At 47.3% G+C, this 14,675-nt stretch overlaps 1 protein-coding gene across 3 annotated transcripts in view; it reads right to left on the bottom strand.

Annotated features, from left to right (window-relative positions):
* Positions 1-535: 535 nt before the first annotated feature.
* The window catches only part of LOC123404263, a 77,379-nt gene continuing 63,239 nt past the window's right edge, over positions 536-14,675 (bottom strand). For 2 of the 3 annotated variants that reach the window (XM_045098185.1, XM_045098186.1), the window contains exons 11-14: positions 14,130-14,442; positions 13,898-14,047; positions 1,435-1,968; positions 536-958 (exon numbers count right to left, since the gene is read on the bottom strand). In XM_045098185.1, the coding sequence (XP_044954120.1) occupies positions 770-958; positions 1,435-1,968; positions 13,898-14,047; positions 14,130-14,442 (1,186 nt within the window). In that variant the 3' untranslated portion in view covers positions 536-769. The remainder of the gene's footprint in view (positions 959-1,434; positions 1,969-13,897; positions 14,048-14,129; positions 14,443-14,675) is intronic. The other variant, XR_006611708.1, reaches the window with a different exon arrangement.

Raw genomic sequence — 14,675 nt, 5'->3', positions numbered from 1 at the left:
TTGAGAGTGATGATCAAAAAATGCCCACTTTGCCCAAAAGGAACTATGAAGGACACTAAGAGAATGTTTGGAGTGCCCCAAGCTTATTTGTGGACCTACCTTTGTCAAGCTTCTTTTTTCTTCCCCTCTTCATCTCCATCAATCACATGTATTTGACCGTACAACTCGGGAAAGATTGTAGGTGGTATGGTTCTGTGTATGCATAAATGGTGGCCCAAACTGGACACGCACGATAATTGTTTGAAATCAAAATTTTCCAATCCTGGTTGTATTTGCTCTTACACTAGAGTACGGATTTCTCGAGGCTCAGCTCAAGCTCAATATTTTGAAGATATCAAAAATCATATCTAGAAGTTCCAAAAAAATTGAAAAAAAATCCATGAAAACATATATGTATTCTGTAGGAACGTGTGGAATTTCGTCGGAAAATGTTGTGATTGATAGGTTATAGAAAAAAGACAAAATTCTGGCCCAATAACAAAAATTAAAGGCCCGATTAAAAATGTGTATTTGTATTTTTTCTGTACGCCACATATAAAGGTATGTTGCTATGAAATTTTGCACATAGATAGTATACATGTGCATGTGTGTTCACAAATAAATTTGGAATTTTTCGTGCTCCGGAAAATAAGAATTTGAAAACAAGCTCACTTGAGCTCGGGCTCTGTTGGCATTTTCCGCATACACTGGTGTTATCTGTTAGGCGTTGTTCAATAACAAGTGCATGAAATACAGACTATACGTTAATAAAACAACCGAATTAAATGCATCACGGCTTCCGTAGGGTTGATGCAGCTCCCATTATTATAGCCATTACAAACCCCAGGCCTGCACCAAGTGATGCACCTACCGCAGCAGCTGTGACAGATCCATCTCTTTTTCGTGGGTTCTGCTTTGCTTGACGAGACACCGCCTTTTCTCTTGCAAGATCCAGAGACAATTTCTCACGAGCAAACTCCTATTCAAGCATGCAACGTTCAGAGTTACAACCAGTAAGATATATACATAATGCACTCCATAATGAGGCGATGATCCTTGCTGCATATGAACACATATCGTCGAAAGCTACTCTCATATTGGATTTTCATCCTATGGCATGGTGGAAATGCTTCATGTGGTCAAATCAGGCCAATGTGCTATTGGATTTTAAAGGAACAGCTTATTTGCTGCCAGATAAATTTAAAAAGCTCGAACCTTGAGACACGTAAGATTCATTTGGTACTCCCCTGATTCATGCTACTTGTCTTAAATTTGTCTAGATACGGATGTATACGAATACATCCGTATCTAGACAAATTTAAGACAAGTAATATGGATCGGAGGAGTATTGCACTCACCTCACTATCAAGCCTGATAATTTCTGCCTTGTTCATATGGAATTATGTTTGTTCCCCCATTTCGCCTAAACATAAATATGCAACAAAAGAGACGTACCTCAAAAGCTGGTTCTTCATTACTCGCAATTACTTGATGTAGATGCTGTTGAAGGGCATCAACACCCTCCACGTGCATAACAATGTCCTTCCTATGAAATGGTGACAGCGCAAAGTTTACTGGGTGAAAAGCGGCTCCGCCCAAAGAATCCTCCTCCAAATCGCCACTGGTAGAACTGATGGGACACAGACTATTTGTAGCACTTGGCATTAGAAATGGAGAAGAGTTGATAACCTTAGTGTTATCGGGAGAAGCTTTATATGCTTCCATAGCTGAACTGATTAATGTGTTCTGTTCATGCGCGCTGACAGCAAATTTGTTGGTTATGGCAAGAATCCAGGGAACACCAAGAACCTTGGCTTCATCCAAAAGAAGTGAAAGAGCTGGCTGAGGTTCAGAAGAGTTGGACTGGTAATACTGCGGAATACGATGTGCTAGGTTATGCACAACAATGATTAGATCAGTCTTCCTGCTGAGATCATGTATTCCTAACTGCAATTCTTTTTTGAAGCGCCTAACTTCTAAAGGTAGGTCCTGTTAGAACAAAAATTCATAATGGTTTAATTATGTACACTCTGGGGTTCAATAATCACGTCGTAGAAGACATAAAACCACTAGGATACCTACTACAACTCTCCATATATCAATCATGATAGAACTCACTGGCTAAGAGCTAGAGAGAAATTTCAACAAGATGATCCTATTTACATGAAAGTTGATTTGGTGATTGCTCTTACAAAACATAAACCAGAGGCCGCGAAGAGAGAAATTTCAACAAGATGGAACACAACTACAACAAATCTGTCAAGTGGTAGAAATTAGTACAACATGGAACAATTGTTTTACATAGGATAGAATAATGTACTTTTCCCTTGCATAATACAACCAAATTTTCTTTTTATGATAATAATCCCAACCAGTTGCATGTTTCACTGTTTCAGAACCAAGTATTACACGTAAAGCAAAATAGTTCTAACTTCAAAACAATTACTGATGTGTTAAGCTTCATGCACTAGCCAACGCAACCAAAAGTTAACCCCCCCCCCCCCCCCCAGACTATACTAAAAAATGCTACAAGTGGTATCAAAGTCCTCCATTAATGAATCCTTGGTAAGCTGACACATTACTGCCCAAGGAGGGTATGGATGGGCCCCTATTTCACCGGTTAGCCTCATGGGCTAGTCCACACCTGCGTGAGAAAATCCCATGGCCCCGCTGCCGCGTCACCACACAGTCACACACTGTTGGCCCCAGATGGCAGTATCTGCGGCTAGCCTCTAGGTCTGCGTAAATTGTTTCAGGAATTATGATTCAAATAGTATTGAAGTATAAATTCCAGAAAGTCATATAAACTTCTCTATAAGTCATATTTAATTCTCTTTAAATCAGAATATGGCAAATAATATGTCTATTTTGATAAATAACTGTGTAGAATTCAAATATGCCATCTGCATTCATGTTTGAGCATTTTAAATTCATATATTCATTTAAATAACATCAATGAATATTTTACATTGATCAACAAGACCCTCAAGTATGGAGTGGTAGACGTCGAGACGTGGGGACCGGATTATTCTGGTCAAGCTGGTAGTTATAGAGGACATGATTAGAAGTGTACCGACTGGTGAGAGGCTCTTCATAGGAGGAAATCTCAATAGCCATGTGGGCTAATCTAACACGGGTTTTGAAGGGATGCATGGCAGCTTTGGCTATGGCATCACGAATCAAGGAGAAGATGTCTTAAGCTTTGCGCTAGCCTACGACATGATCGTAGCTAACACCCTCTTTAAGGAGAGAGAATCACATCTAGTGACTTTTAGATGTGCCATCTTCGGCCTTCTTCCACGGCGACGGTGACGATATGGTTGAGCATGGGATTTTCCCTTCGACCACGGCGGCATTTGGAGAAGAGTTGAGCGACTTATGCCACCATATTGAGAGTGAGAGTGAGTTTACCACCAGCCCCATGTATGATGTTGTTAGGAAAGCAACTTGTATTCCCATGAGGCCATAGGCCGATATATATACATGTACAGGTGATGGACTATATGCAGGAAAACCCCTTATATATTGGGATAAATACAAAAGGGTACATGACTTGTATTATAACTCTAACCCCCCCCCCCCCCCCTCAAACTCATGGTGGATGAACAACATTGAGTTTGGAGAGATAAAAGCCATGTTGTGCTCTAGTCTGGGCCTTCGTCAGGAAATCCGCCAAGTGTAACTCGGAAGGCACATACTGAAGAGCAACAACCTGATCCTGCACAGCAGCGCGCACATAGAAAGCATCAACACCAATATGCTTGGTGAGCTCATGCTTCACAGGATCACGCGCAATGCTAATAGCACCTGTACTGTCAGATAAGAGCAGAGTCGGTGTAGTGACAGAAACACCAAAATCCTTAAGTAACCACCGTAACCAAGTCACCTCTGCCGTCAAAAGAGCCATCGCTCGCAACTCAGCCTCTGCACTCGAACGGGAAACTGCAATCTGTTTCTTCGTCTTCCAGGCAATGAGAGAACCACCAAGAAAAACACAGTAAGCAGAAAGTGAACGGCGATCTGAAGGATCACTAGCCCACGTAGCATCCTAATAGGCATGAAGCTGTAAAGAACTGGAGCGAGGAAAGAATAAACGGTGAGAGATTGTGCCCCGAAGATATCGGAGAACACGGAGGAGATGACTATAGTGAACCGATGTGGGAGTAGAGACAAACTGACTCAGAATATGAACCGGATAAGAAATATCCGGACGAGTGACAGCTAGATAAACAAGACTGCCAACAAGATGACGATAGCGCGTCGGGTCAGGCAGGGGATCACCATCAGTAGCAGAGAGGTGAACATTGAGCTCCATAGGAGTCTCAACAATGCGCTCATCAGTAAGAGCAGCACGAGCAAGAAGATCCTGGATATACTTTTCCTGGGATATAAAAAAGCCATCAGAGGTAGAAGAGACTTCAATCCCAAGAAAGTAGCGAAGAGGTCCAAGATCAGACATAAGGAACTGCTCACTAAGACGAGCCTTGACAAAGGCAATATACTCAGGGTCATCCCCAGTGATGACCATGTCATCAACATAAAGAAGAAGAAGAGTCCGACCACGAGGAGAAAGGTGAATAAACAATGTTGGATCATGAACACTGGGTGAAAAACCAGCGGCAGTCACCACAGAGGCAAAACGCTCAAACCAGGCTCGGGGGGCTTGCTTAAGGCCATAGAGAGAGCGACGAAGACGGCATACCATGCCATCAGGAACAGAATACCCAGGTGGAGGCTGCATGTACACCTCCTCACGCAGCTCACCATTAAGAAAAGCATTCTTAACATCAAGCTGAGAGATAGACCAGTGGCGTGTAGAGGCCACGGCAAGAAGTGTACGAACAGTGGTCATATGAGCCACAGGAGCAAAAGTCTCGTCATAATCACGACCATGCTCCTGCTGAAAACCACGAGCCACAAGACGAGCTTTGTGACGCTCAAGAGAATCATCGGAGCGAGTCTTTACCTTGTAGACCCACTTACAAGTGATGGGACGGACTCCAGGAGGAAGGGAAACAAGATCCCACGTACCTGTGCGTTCAAGAGCAGCAATCTCCTCAGCCATCGCAAACTGCCATTCAGGATGAACAACAGCCCGATGATAAGTAGTCGGCTCAAGAACAGCAGCTCCAGCGGTGGAAAATCCTAAGCGATCAACAGGCGGACGAGGACGAGAACGCAAGCCATAAGTAGGCTGAGACGAGGATGACGACACATCCAGAGAGGCATCCACAGAACGTGAACGACGAGTGTAACACTGAGGAAAAGATGGAACAATGGAAGGAGGAATCGCTAAAGTAGAATCGGAGAGTGGCGACGAAGAAGTCACCGGAGATGAAGATGTAGAATCCGGTGACATGCTAGACGAGGAGACCGTGGAAGCTGGTGGCGACAAATCGACTGGAGGTGGAGAAGCAGACGGAGCGGAATGAGTAGGCAAAGGCTCGACGAGTGTGATAGGCGTGTCAGGAAAAGTGAGAAAAGAGATATCCTCCACTGAAAAAGTCGAGGAAGATGGGCGTGGGTAGAAGGGACGAGACTCATCAAAAGTCACATCCCGAGAGATACGTATCCGACGACCGATAGGATCCCAACAACGATAGCCCTTATGCTCATCACTATAGCCTAAGAAGACACACTCAACAGACTGAGCGGTCAGTTTGGTGCGTTCGCGGGGGGCAAGAAGAACATAGCAAACACAACCAAACAAGCGAAGCGTCGAATAATCGGGAGACCGATCAAAAAGACGCTCGAAAGGAACACCACCCTGTAGAGCAGCGGAAGGCTGGAAATTGATGAGATAGGTGGAGGTGGAGACGGCCTCAGCCCAAAAATGAGGCGGGAGAGAGGCAGCAATCATCAATGCACGAGCCGTCTCAAGAAGATGACGATGCTTGCGCTCAGCCACACCATTCTGAGCGTGAGCACCAGGACAAGAGAATTGAGAAAGAGTCCCTTGCTCAGTAAGAACACAACGCAACATCTTAGAGATATACTCGCCAGCGGAGTCAGCACGGAACACACGAATGGGAGAAGAGAACTGAGTATGAACCATGGCAGCAAAACGCTTATAAATGGACAACACCTCACTACGAGAAGTCATGAAATAAAGCCATGTGTAACGAGAGAAGTCATCTATGAAAATAATATAGTATTTATGACCCCCTTTCGAAGCGAAGGGAGCCGGACCCCATACATCGGAATGAACTAAATCAAAAGGACGCTTAGACACTGACTCACTATGTGGATATGGTAACTGAATCTGCTTGACAAGACGACAACCCTGACACTCTAAAGAGGCATCTCCTGAGACAGACCCCAGAAGACCTCGACGAACTAACGACGACAAACGAGAACCACACAGATGACCAAGTCGATGATGCCACTGCTGGAAGGAACCAGTAGCCGATGCGACCAAAGCGGAAGAACTGGCGATAGAGTGTGCAGCGGAAGGAACATGAAGCCAGTCCAACTCCCAAAGACCCTCAGAATCACGGCGGCGAGGACCAGCCCCAACCAGAGTGTGCGTGCGATGGTCCTGGACAGAACAAGAGTCAGGGTCAAGGATGACACGACAACCAGAATCAGCAAGTTGACCAGCGGAAAACAAATTCATGGTGAGTCGGGGAACATGAGCAACATTAGGAACAGAATAAGGAGTGGTAAGAGTGCCTCTACTAACGACAGGAAGGGGAGTACCATCAGCGGTGAGGACATGAACAGGAGAATCAAGTGATCGAAGAGAGGACAGAGTGGAAGAATTAGAAGTCATATGGAAGGAAGCTCCAGAGTCCAGAACCCATGGGGATGTACCTGACTGTGTAGAAGGTGGTTGCTCAGTGCGGGAAGCCTCAGTCACAGAACCAGCAGTACCCGTCGAGGAAGAACCCGAAGCAGCGAGCAGACGCTTAAGTCTCAGAATATCCTGCTCAGTCAAAGCGATGGCTGAAGTTGTCGAGGTCTCTGTAGATGATGAGCGCGCCTTGCGCAAGTGTTTCTTCTTCGTGTAGCAGTTGGACTCAATATGACCATCATTGTTGCAGTAGCCACAATGTGGACGGGGGCGACCTGAGCCTCCAGAAGGTGTGGGCAAGAGCGGCGGAGCACTCGAGCGAGAAGGGGTCGGTGCAGCAGATGGCTTAGAAGGAGCCCGAGCAGCGAACACCGAAGGAACCTCTAGCAAACCAGCACCACGTAAACGAGTCTCCTCGGCACGAATCTCAGAAAGCGCCTCCATGAGAGAGATACGGCCACGAGCAAACAACTGAGCACGCCGGGGCTCAAACTCCTTACGAAGCCGAGACAGGAACTCGTAGACGCGATGGAACTCCAAATCGGCCTGGACAGCCTGGCAACAGGGGCAAGTACGACAACCAGCACTGCGGAGAGAATCAAGCTAGCGCCAGATGGCAGAACTCTGTGCATAGAAGTCATCAACAGTAGAGTCACCCTGCTGAAGAGCATGCTCCTGACGGACCATAGAGAGGTATAAGGCATCACCCGAGGGCTCATAGCGCTGACGAAGGCGAGTCCACATCTCAAACACAGTAGGAAGGCCCAAAAACTCAGAGGCAAACTGAGGCAGAACACTAGCAGTGAGAACAACTGCAGCACGAGCATCATCACCAAGCCACTGGGTGTAAGTAGACAGAGCACCATGATACGTCTGAAGAGCCTCCTCATAAGCCAAAGCCTTCTCATCATAAGCACGGAGATCGGCCTCATCAGCAAGCTTAGCCGCATCCTTTGCGGCCTGAGAAGCATCCGCAGGAAGAGCCGGTGGGGTCGGCGGAGTGGGAGCCACGGGAGGAACCGGACATGGCGGACAACAGACCTCGCCAGAAAGAAAACCCCATAGGCGGATGCCACGCATGTGAATGCGCATGAATCCAATGAACTCGGTGTAGTTAGTGCCATCAAAGATCACCGGACAACGAGGAACAGCAACGTAGCCGGATGTAGCAGACATTTTTTCTTCTTTTTTTTTTGAGAATCAGCAGTAGCAAGCGGAGCCGGATCCAATCGAGAGCAGCGTTGGCTGGCGCTGCAACTGAATCAGAGGATTGGAGCGGCGGCTTGTGAAGAAAACATAGCTGGCGGGCGCTGCAAGTAGAACAGCGCTGTGGATCGGTGGATTGGAACGGGATGGCTGCAGCGGCTGATGGGTGCATCGTCTACCTCGATCCGGCGGCTGGGGCAGGGCCCTGTCGATCTGGGAGAGCAGGAGCACGGCCTACGATGGGAGATCGATCTGGAGCGACGCGACGACCACGAACCCGGGATTCGAACGGGATTGGTGCGGCGGCTGACGGGCCTGTAACTGCCTCGATCTGGAAGAAGCACCTGTCGATCTGGAAGAAGCAGAACCGGATAGAACTCCTCCACAGCGACACGAGGCGAGCAGAACGAGAGGTGGGGGAGATGAGATCGGAAAGAGCACGAGTTGCGCGTGCGGAAAAAGAACCTAGGGCTCTAATACCATGTTAGGAATAAGCAACTTGTATTCCCATGAGGCCATAGGCCAGTATATATACATGTACAGGTGATGGACTATATGCAGGAAACCCCTTATATATTGGGATAAATACAAAAGGGTACATGACTTATATTATAACTCTAACAACTGGGAGGTTTTAAGGGTTTTATTTTGCCATAAAACCGGGTGGGATAATTGGCTGCGACAAAATAAGGCATGGATCAACAACAACAACAAAGCCTTTAGTCCCAAACAAGTTGGGGTAGGCTAGAGGTGAAACCCATAAGATCTCGCGACCAATTCATGCTTCTGGCACATGGATAGCAGGCTTCCACGCACCCCTGTCCATGGCTAGTTCATTGGTGATGCTCTAATCCTTTAGATCTCTCTTTACGGACTCTTCCCATGTCAAGTTCGGTCTACCCCGACCTCTCTTGCCATTATCAGCATGCTTTAGCCATCCGCTATGCACTGGGGCTTCTGGAGGCCTACGCTGAATATGCCCAAACCATCTCAGACGATGTTGGACAAGCTTCTCTTCAATTGGCGCTACCCCAACTCTATCTCGTATATCATCATTCCGGATTCGATCCTTCCTTGTGTGGCCACACATCCATCTCAACATGCGCATCTCCGCCACACCTAGCTGTTGCACATATCGCCTTTTAGTCGGCCAACACTCAGCGCCATACAACATAACAGGCCGAACTGCCGTCCTATAGAGCTTGCCTTTTAGCTTTTGTGGCACCCTCTTGTCACAGAGAATGCTAGAAGCTTGGGGCCACTTCATCCATCCGGCTTTAATTCGATGGTTCACATCTTCATCGATATCCCCATCCTTGTGCAACATTGACCCCAAATAATGGAAGGTGTCCTTCTGAGGTACCACCTGCCTATCAAGGCTAACATCCCCCTCGTCCTCGTGCTTAGTAGTACTGAAAGCGCACCTCATGTACTGAGTCTTAGTCCTACTAAGTGTAAAACCTTTCGATTCCAAGATTTGCCTCCATAACTCCAACTTCCTGTTGACCCCCGTCCGACTATCATCGACTAGAACCACATCGTCCGCAAAGAGCATACACCATGGGATATCTCCTTGTATATCCCTTGTGATCTGATCCATCACCAAGGCAAAAAGATAAGGGCTCAAAGCTGACCCCTGATGCAGTCCTATCTCAATCTGGAAGTCATCAGTGTCACCATTACTTGTCGAACACTTGTCACAACATTATCGTACATGTCCTTGATGAGGGTAATGTACTTTGCTGGGACTTTGTGTTTCTCCAAGGCCCACCACATAACATTCCGCGGTATCTTATCATAGGCCCTCTCCAAGTCAATGAACACCATATGCAAGTCCTTTTGCTCCCTATATCTCTCCATAAGTTGTCGTACCAAGAAAATGGCTTCCATGGTCGACCTCCTAGGCATGAAACCAAGCTGATTTTTGGTCATGCTTGTCATTCTTCTTAAGCGGTGCTCAATGACTCTCTCCCATAGCTTCATTGTATGGCTCATCAATTTAATTCCACGGTAATTAGTACAACTCTGAACATCCCCCTTGTTCTTGAAGATTGGTACTAATATACTCCGTCTCCATTCTTCTGGCATCTTGTTTGCCCGAAAAATGAGGTTGAAAAGTTTGGTTGGCCATACGATTGCTATGTCCCTGAGGCCTCTCCACACCTCAATGGGGATACAATCAAGGCCCATCGCCTTGCCTCCTTTCATCCTCTTTAAATCCTCCTTGACTTCCGACTCCTGGATTCACCGCACAAAACGCCTGCTAGTCTCATCAAAGGAGTTGTCCAAATTAATGGTATACTCTCACTCTCCCCATTGAACAGCTTGTCAAAATACTCCCGCCATCTATGCTTAATCTCCTCGTTCTTCACCAGGAGTTGCTCTGCTCCGTCCTTGATGCACTTGATTTGGTCAACATCCCTCGTCTTCCTCTCTCGAATCTTGGCCGTCTTATAGATGTCCCTTTCGCCTTCCTTCATTCTAACCGTTGGTAGAGGTCCTCATACGCCCAACCCCTTGCTTCACTCACAGCTCGCTTTGCGGCCTTCTTTGCCATCTTGTACTTCTCTGTGTTGTCTACACTCCTATCCAAATATAGGCATCTGAAACAATCTTTCTTCTCCTTAATTGCCTTCTGGACATCATCGTTCCACCACCAGGTATCTTTAGCTTCTCTTCTACTTCCCCTGGACACTCCAAACTCCTTTGAGGTCACCTTACGAATGCAAGTCATCATCTTCATCCACATGTTGTCTGCATCACCTTCTTCCTCCCAAGGGCCCTCCTTAATGACCCTCTCCTTAAACGCCTGAGCTACCTCCCCCTTGAGCTTCCACCACTTCGTTCTAGCGACTTTGGCACGCTTGTCCGGCTGGACACGAATCCGAAAGTGAAAGTCAGCAACCACAAGCTTATGCTAAGGGACAACACACTCTCCAGGTATCACCTTACAGTCTAGGCATGCGCGCATATCTTCTCTTCTCGAGAGGATGAAATCAATCTGGCTAGAGTGTTGCCCACTACTGTAAGTCACTAGATGTGATCCTCTCTTCTTAAAGAGGGTGTTAGCTATGATCATGTTGTAGGCTAGCGCAAAGCTTAAGACGTCTTCTCCTTCTTGATTCCTGATGCCATAGCTAAATCCCCCATGCACCCCTTCAAAACTTGTGTTACATGTGCCCACGTGGCTATTGAGGTCTCCGCCTATGAAGAGCCTCTCGCCAATCGGTACACTCCTAACCATGTCCTCCAAGCCTTCCTAGAACTCCCTCTTGGCGGAGAGGGGTGAGGGGTGAGATAAAAATCGCTCATGGGGAGAGGGGTGACGACGGAAGAGGGAACATTATTTTCTTTTTAAGTAGGAGAGAAGATTAAGTATGGAGATAGATTTACACATATGATTATCTTTTGAGAAAACGCAAGAGTTTGCGTTTCATTTCATTGAACAGGAAGAGAACAACAGTACATGTACGACCTCAAGGGAGGAGAGACACGCACACACCATCGTCCTCATCAAACAACCAGGTGAGGAGGTGTCACCAACTATAGACCGCAACGACGGAACGTCCAGTCGTGTCCAGCCTCTAACCATGAACGGCAAGGCAAGGTAGCTAGATTAATTCGGGTAATTCTAAGCATACATAAACTTTTGATATGAATAACTCGGATAGTATGGGTATTTTTGGTAATATCAGTATTTTAGTTAGTATGGGTAACAAGTTAGTGTAATAATAGCATGAAAATTTTGGACAGTATGAATAATTTGGGTAGTATGGGTATTTCGGGTTTTCCATATTAGAACCCGAACCCTAACCCGAAAACCGAATAGTCAAGAAATGAGAACCGAACCCTTACCCGATACCCGAATTACCCGACAATTCGGGTAATTCGGTTCGGTTCGGGTTCAAGTAGCGGGTTCGGGTACCCAAACACCCAGGGTGAGCTAGGTTCAGAGCCTCAGCCGCATCACAGCCGTTGCGAGGTGCCTCCGGAGAAGACCACATCTCCAGGGCTGTCCGGGATATCGTACCTTCGTGCATCACGTCTCAACTGGCCATTTGGCAGCTGCAGCTCGTCCCGAGTCTTCAGCTAGGACGTGTGCATTATCCTACTGATCATTCCGATTCTCCTGCCTCCAACGAGTGCCTTGCGCTTCGCTCGGCAAGACTTTTCATTGAAACCTTGCTCATTGGACTGCTTCCTGAAGAATCCCTATAAAGGGCGGTGATATCGGGAGAAAATAACAACACATCTCCATCTTCTTCCTCGTATATCAGAAGTGCCGAGCCGCCTTCTGAAAGAAGCTAGCCGTGCTGTCCGTCGTGCAACGGCAGTCTGGTGAGCGGTGTCTCCATGACTCCGGACGCATCCTTCGACCCTGCACGGGGGTGGTCTAGAGTTTTCTGGGCAGCGTTCGCGCGTCGACTCCTTCTTGACGTCCTCAACGAGATCGTCTCGGCAACCGCTGCTTCGTCGACGTCTTCGACGACATCGTCTCCGGTGTCCGCTGCTTCCTCGACGTCTTCGATGACATCGTCTCCGGCAAACTCCATCGACGAACACCAGTGCAACCATCTAGACTGTAAGGTGCATTTGGTCATTGCTAATACTAGATAAATCTGTGCCTGCTCTAGCTGATTCCCGATCAGGTCTATCTAGTGTTTATGGACTGTTTTCTGTTCCTGCTGTTAGTGGATTCAGCCATGTCCTGTGCCGTACGGTACTCTGTATCTTCATGTTAATCTGCCTGTAGATAGATAGCTCCAGCTTATCAAGTGATGTTTTCATTTGCATGCTAATCATACATGGATGGGTGCTATCAATCTGCTTATTTCTGAATCTGGGTTGCATGCTTCTCAAGAAAACCATGTGCATGTTTAACCTGCTCCTGTACGTATTAATTACAGGAATTAAATCAGTGACAAATTGTATATTGCTTGTAACAGGGTTTCCGCAGTGCCCGAGGAGAGGGTCCAGTCGGGGCCATGACAGCGCCCTCAGGTGTCACCGTTGTCAGCGCTGGCCATCACCGCACAGTGATTTCACCCAGGCCCAAGACCATAGACCCCCAAAGAATGCCGAAGCAGGGCAGACAGGAGACTGGGAAGCATATCGCCGGAGAGGACCACCAGCACCGAGAGGGAGACCATGTATCGTCACCGTCTATGTAGGGAAGCACGGCCCGCGCAGTGCAGCAGCCGCCGGATGGCTGCCAAACAAGTTCAGCCATCGCAGGGGGGCGCGTCGAGGCAGGCCTAATGGACCTGTCACCTGCACCTTACCGCCGCCGACCATGGCCGCCGCCGCGTCGGCCCGCAGCATCCGCCACCCGGATCCGCTGGGGCCCAGCCAAGCAGCCGCAGCCGCACCCCCACAGGGTCACGCCGCGCCGCTCGCGTGCTCGCCACACCAGGCCCAGAGGCCCAACCCTCTAGATCTAGGGTCGCCGTCGTGAAACCCTAGGTCCGGAGAAGCGCTGCTCTGTCAGCCTCGTCGAGCCCCACGCTCGAGGGGGGAGGCCGCCTCGGAGCGAAGTTCCGCCGCCGCCGGATCCGCCCGGGAATGGCCCGGTGGGGGGTACCAGCGGTGGCAGGGGGGGTGGAGGGGAGGGGGCGCTCGAGGGGGTCGCATTGCCTCCTGAGTCGCCCGTGGGGAGGGCAATTATCCAAGTACTAAATCTATATGTTTAAACATAACTTATGGTAGTCAAACTACTTATCTCCAAAACAATAGAACCAACAGTCAATTTAACTTTGGACACCATGAAAGATCAAGAATGTCAAGTAAACAAAACCAGAGGTAGTTATTATCAAATATATGGCTTTCACAATACTGTATAGAATTGCATTTTCCCCGCAAAAAAAAAGTTGAATTGCATTCTGAAACTGGTGAGCAAAGAGCAAAAAATAACTGCATTACCTGCAACTTGACTGTTGCCGAATCTAAGTAGCACAATCCATTTGATACTGCCTTGCCATGCAAGTCTATATGTATGCACTCAAGGACTGCATTGTTTCTTTCTTTAAGTTGCCCTAACATTGCTTTTATTAAGGAAGTTTTACCCGCGCCCTACATGCATAAATATGCGTTCAAGTTTAGTATTTCCATGGAACATAAGAAAATTATCACACACCCAGAGATATGGAAGTACCTCTAGTCCAAGCAATCGCACTCTCCGGGTCCTAACATAGACCTCTTTACATATTGTTACAAAATCACTTGTACCATATATAATAACTTCATTCAAACCCTTGCAACAACTTTTATCTTCAAAGGGCTCAACTCCATAATCTGGATTCATAGCATCTGTGACCACAGGAACCATAAAGTCCTCACTTGTGTAATTTGGAGGCTGCTTTAGTGGACGTCCAACTAAAATTCGCATCTTTTGCAATGTAGGTTGCACCTCCTGATCCGATGAATATGATGTTGCTGATGGTAGGGTTTCCACGGCTGTTGAATACCTGCATATGGATAGTTTCGATTAAACAAGGGAATACATGCAAACTACTAAGAAATTGGAACGCCCTAAAACCACAATCTGAAAGAACAAAACTTTTTTTCATATGGGAACTTATTGATCAAGTACAGCATGCAGACACAGAAAATGTTTCTCCAACAAAACATCATTGTTATGCAACCATAATGATATGATTGTTTTTGACAGGGCACAGCCCTCAATTGCTGCACTTCCGTC

This window comes from Hordeum vulgare, chromosome 6H, assembly GCF_904849725.1.
Source record: "Hordeum vulgare subsp. vulgare chromosome 6H, MorexV3_pseudomolecules_assembly, whole genome shotgun sequence".
NCBI lineage: Eukaryota > Viridiplantae > Streptophyta > Magnoliopsida > Poales > Poaceae > Hordeum > Hordeum vulgare.
Note: the sequence above shows the minus strand (reverse complement) of the source record. Positions and strands in the feature narration are given on the sequence as shown.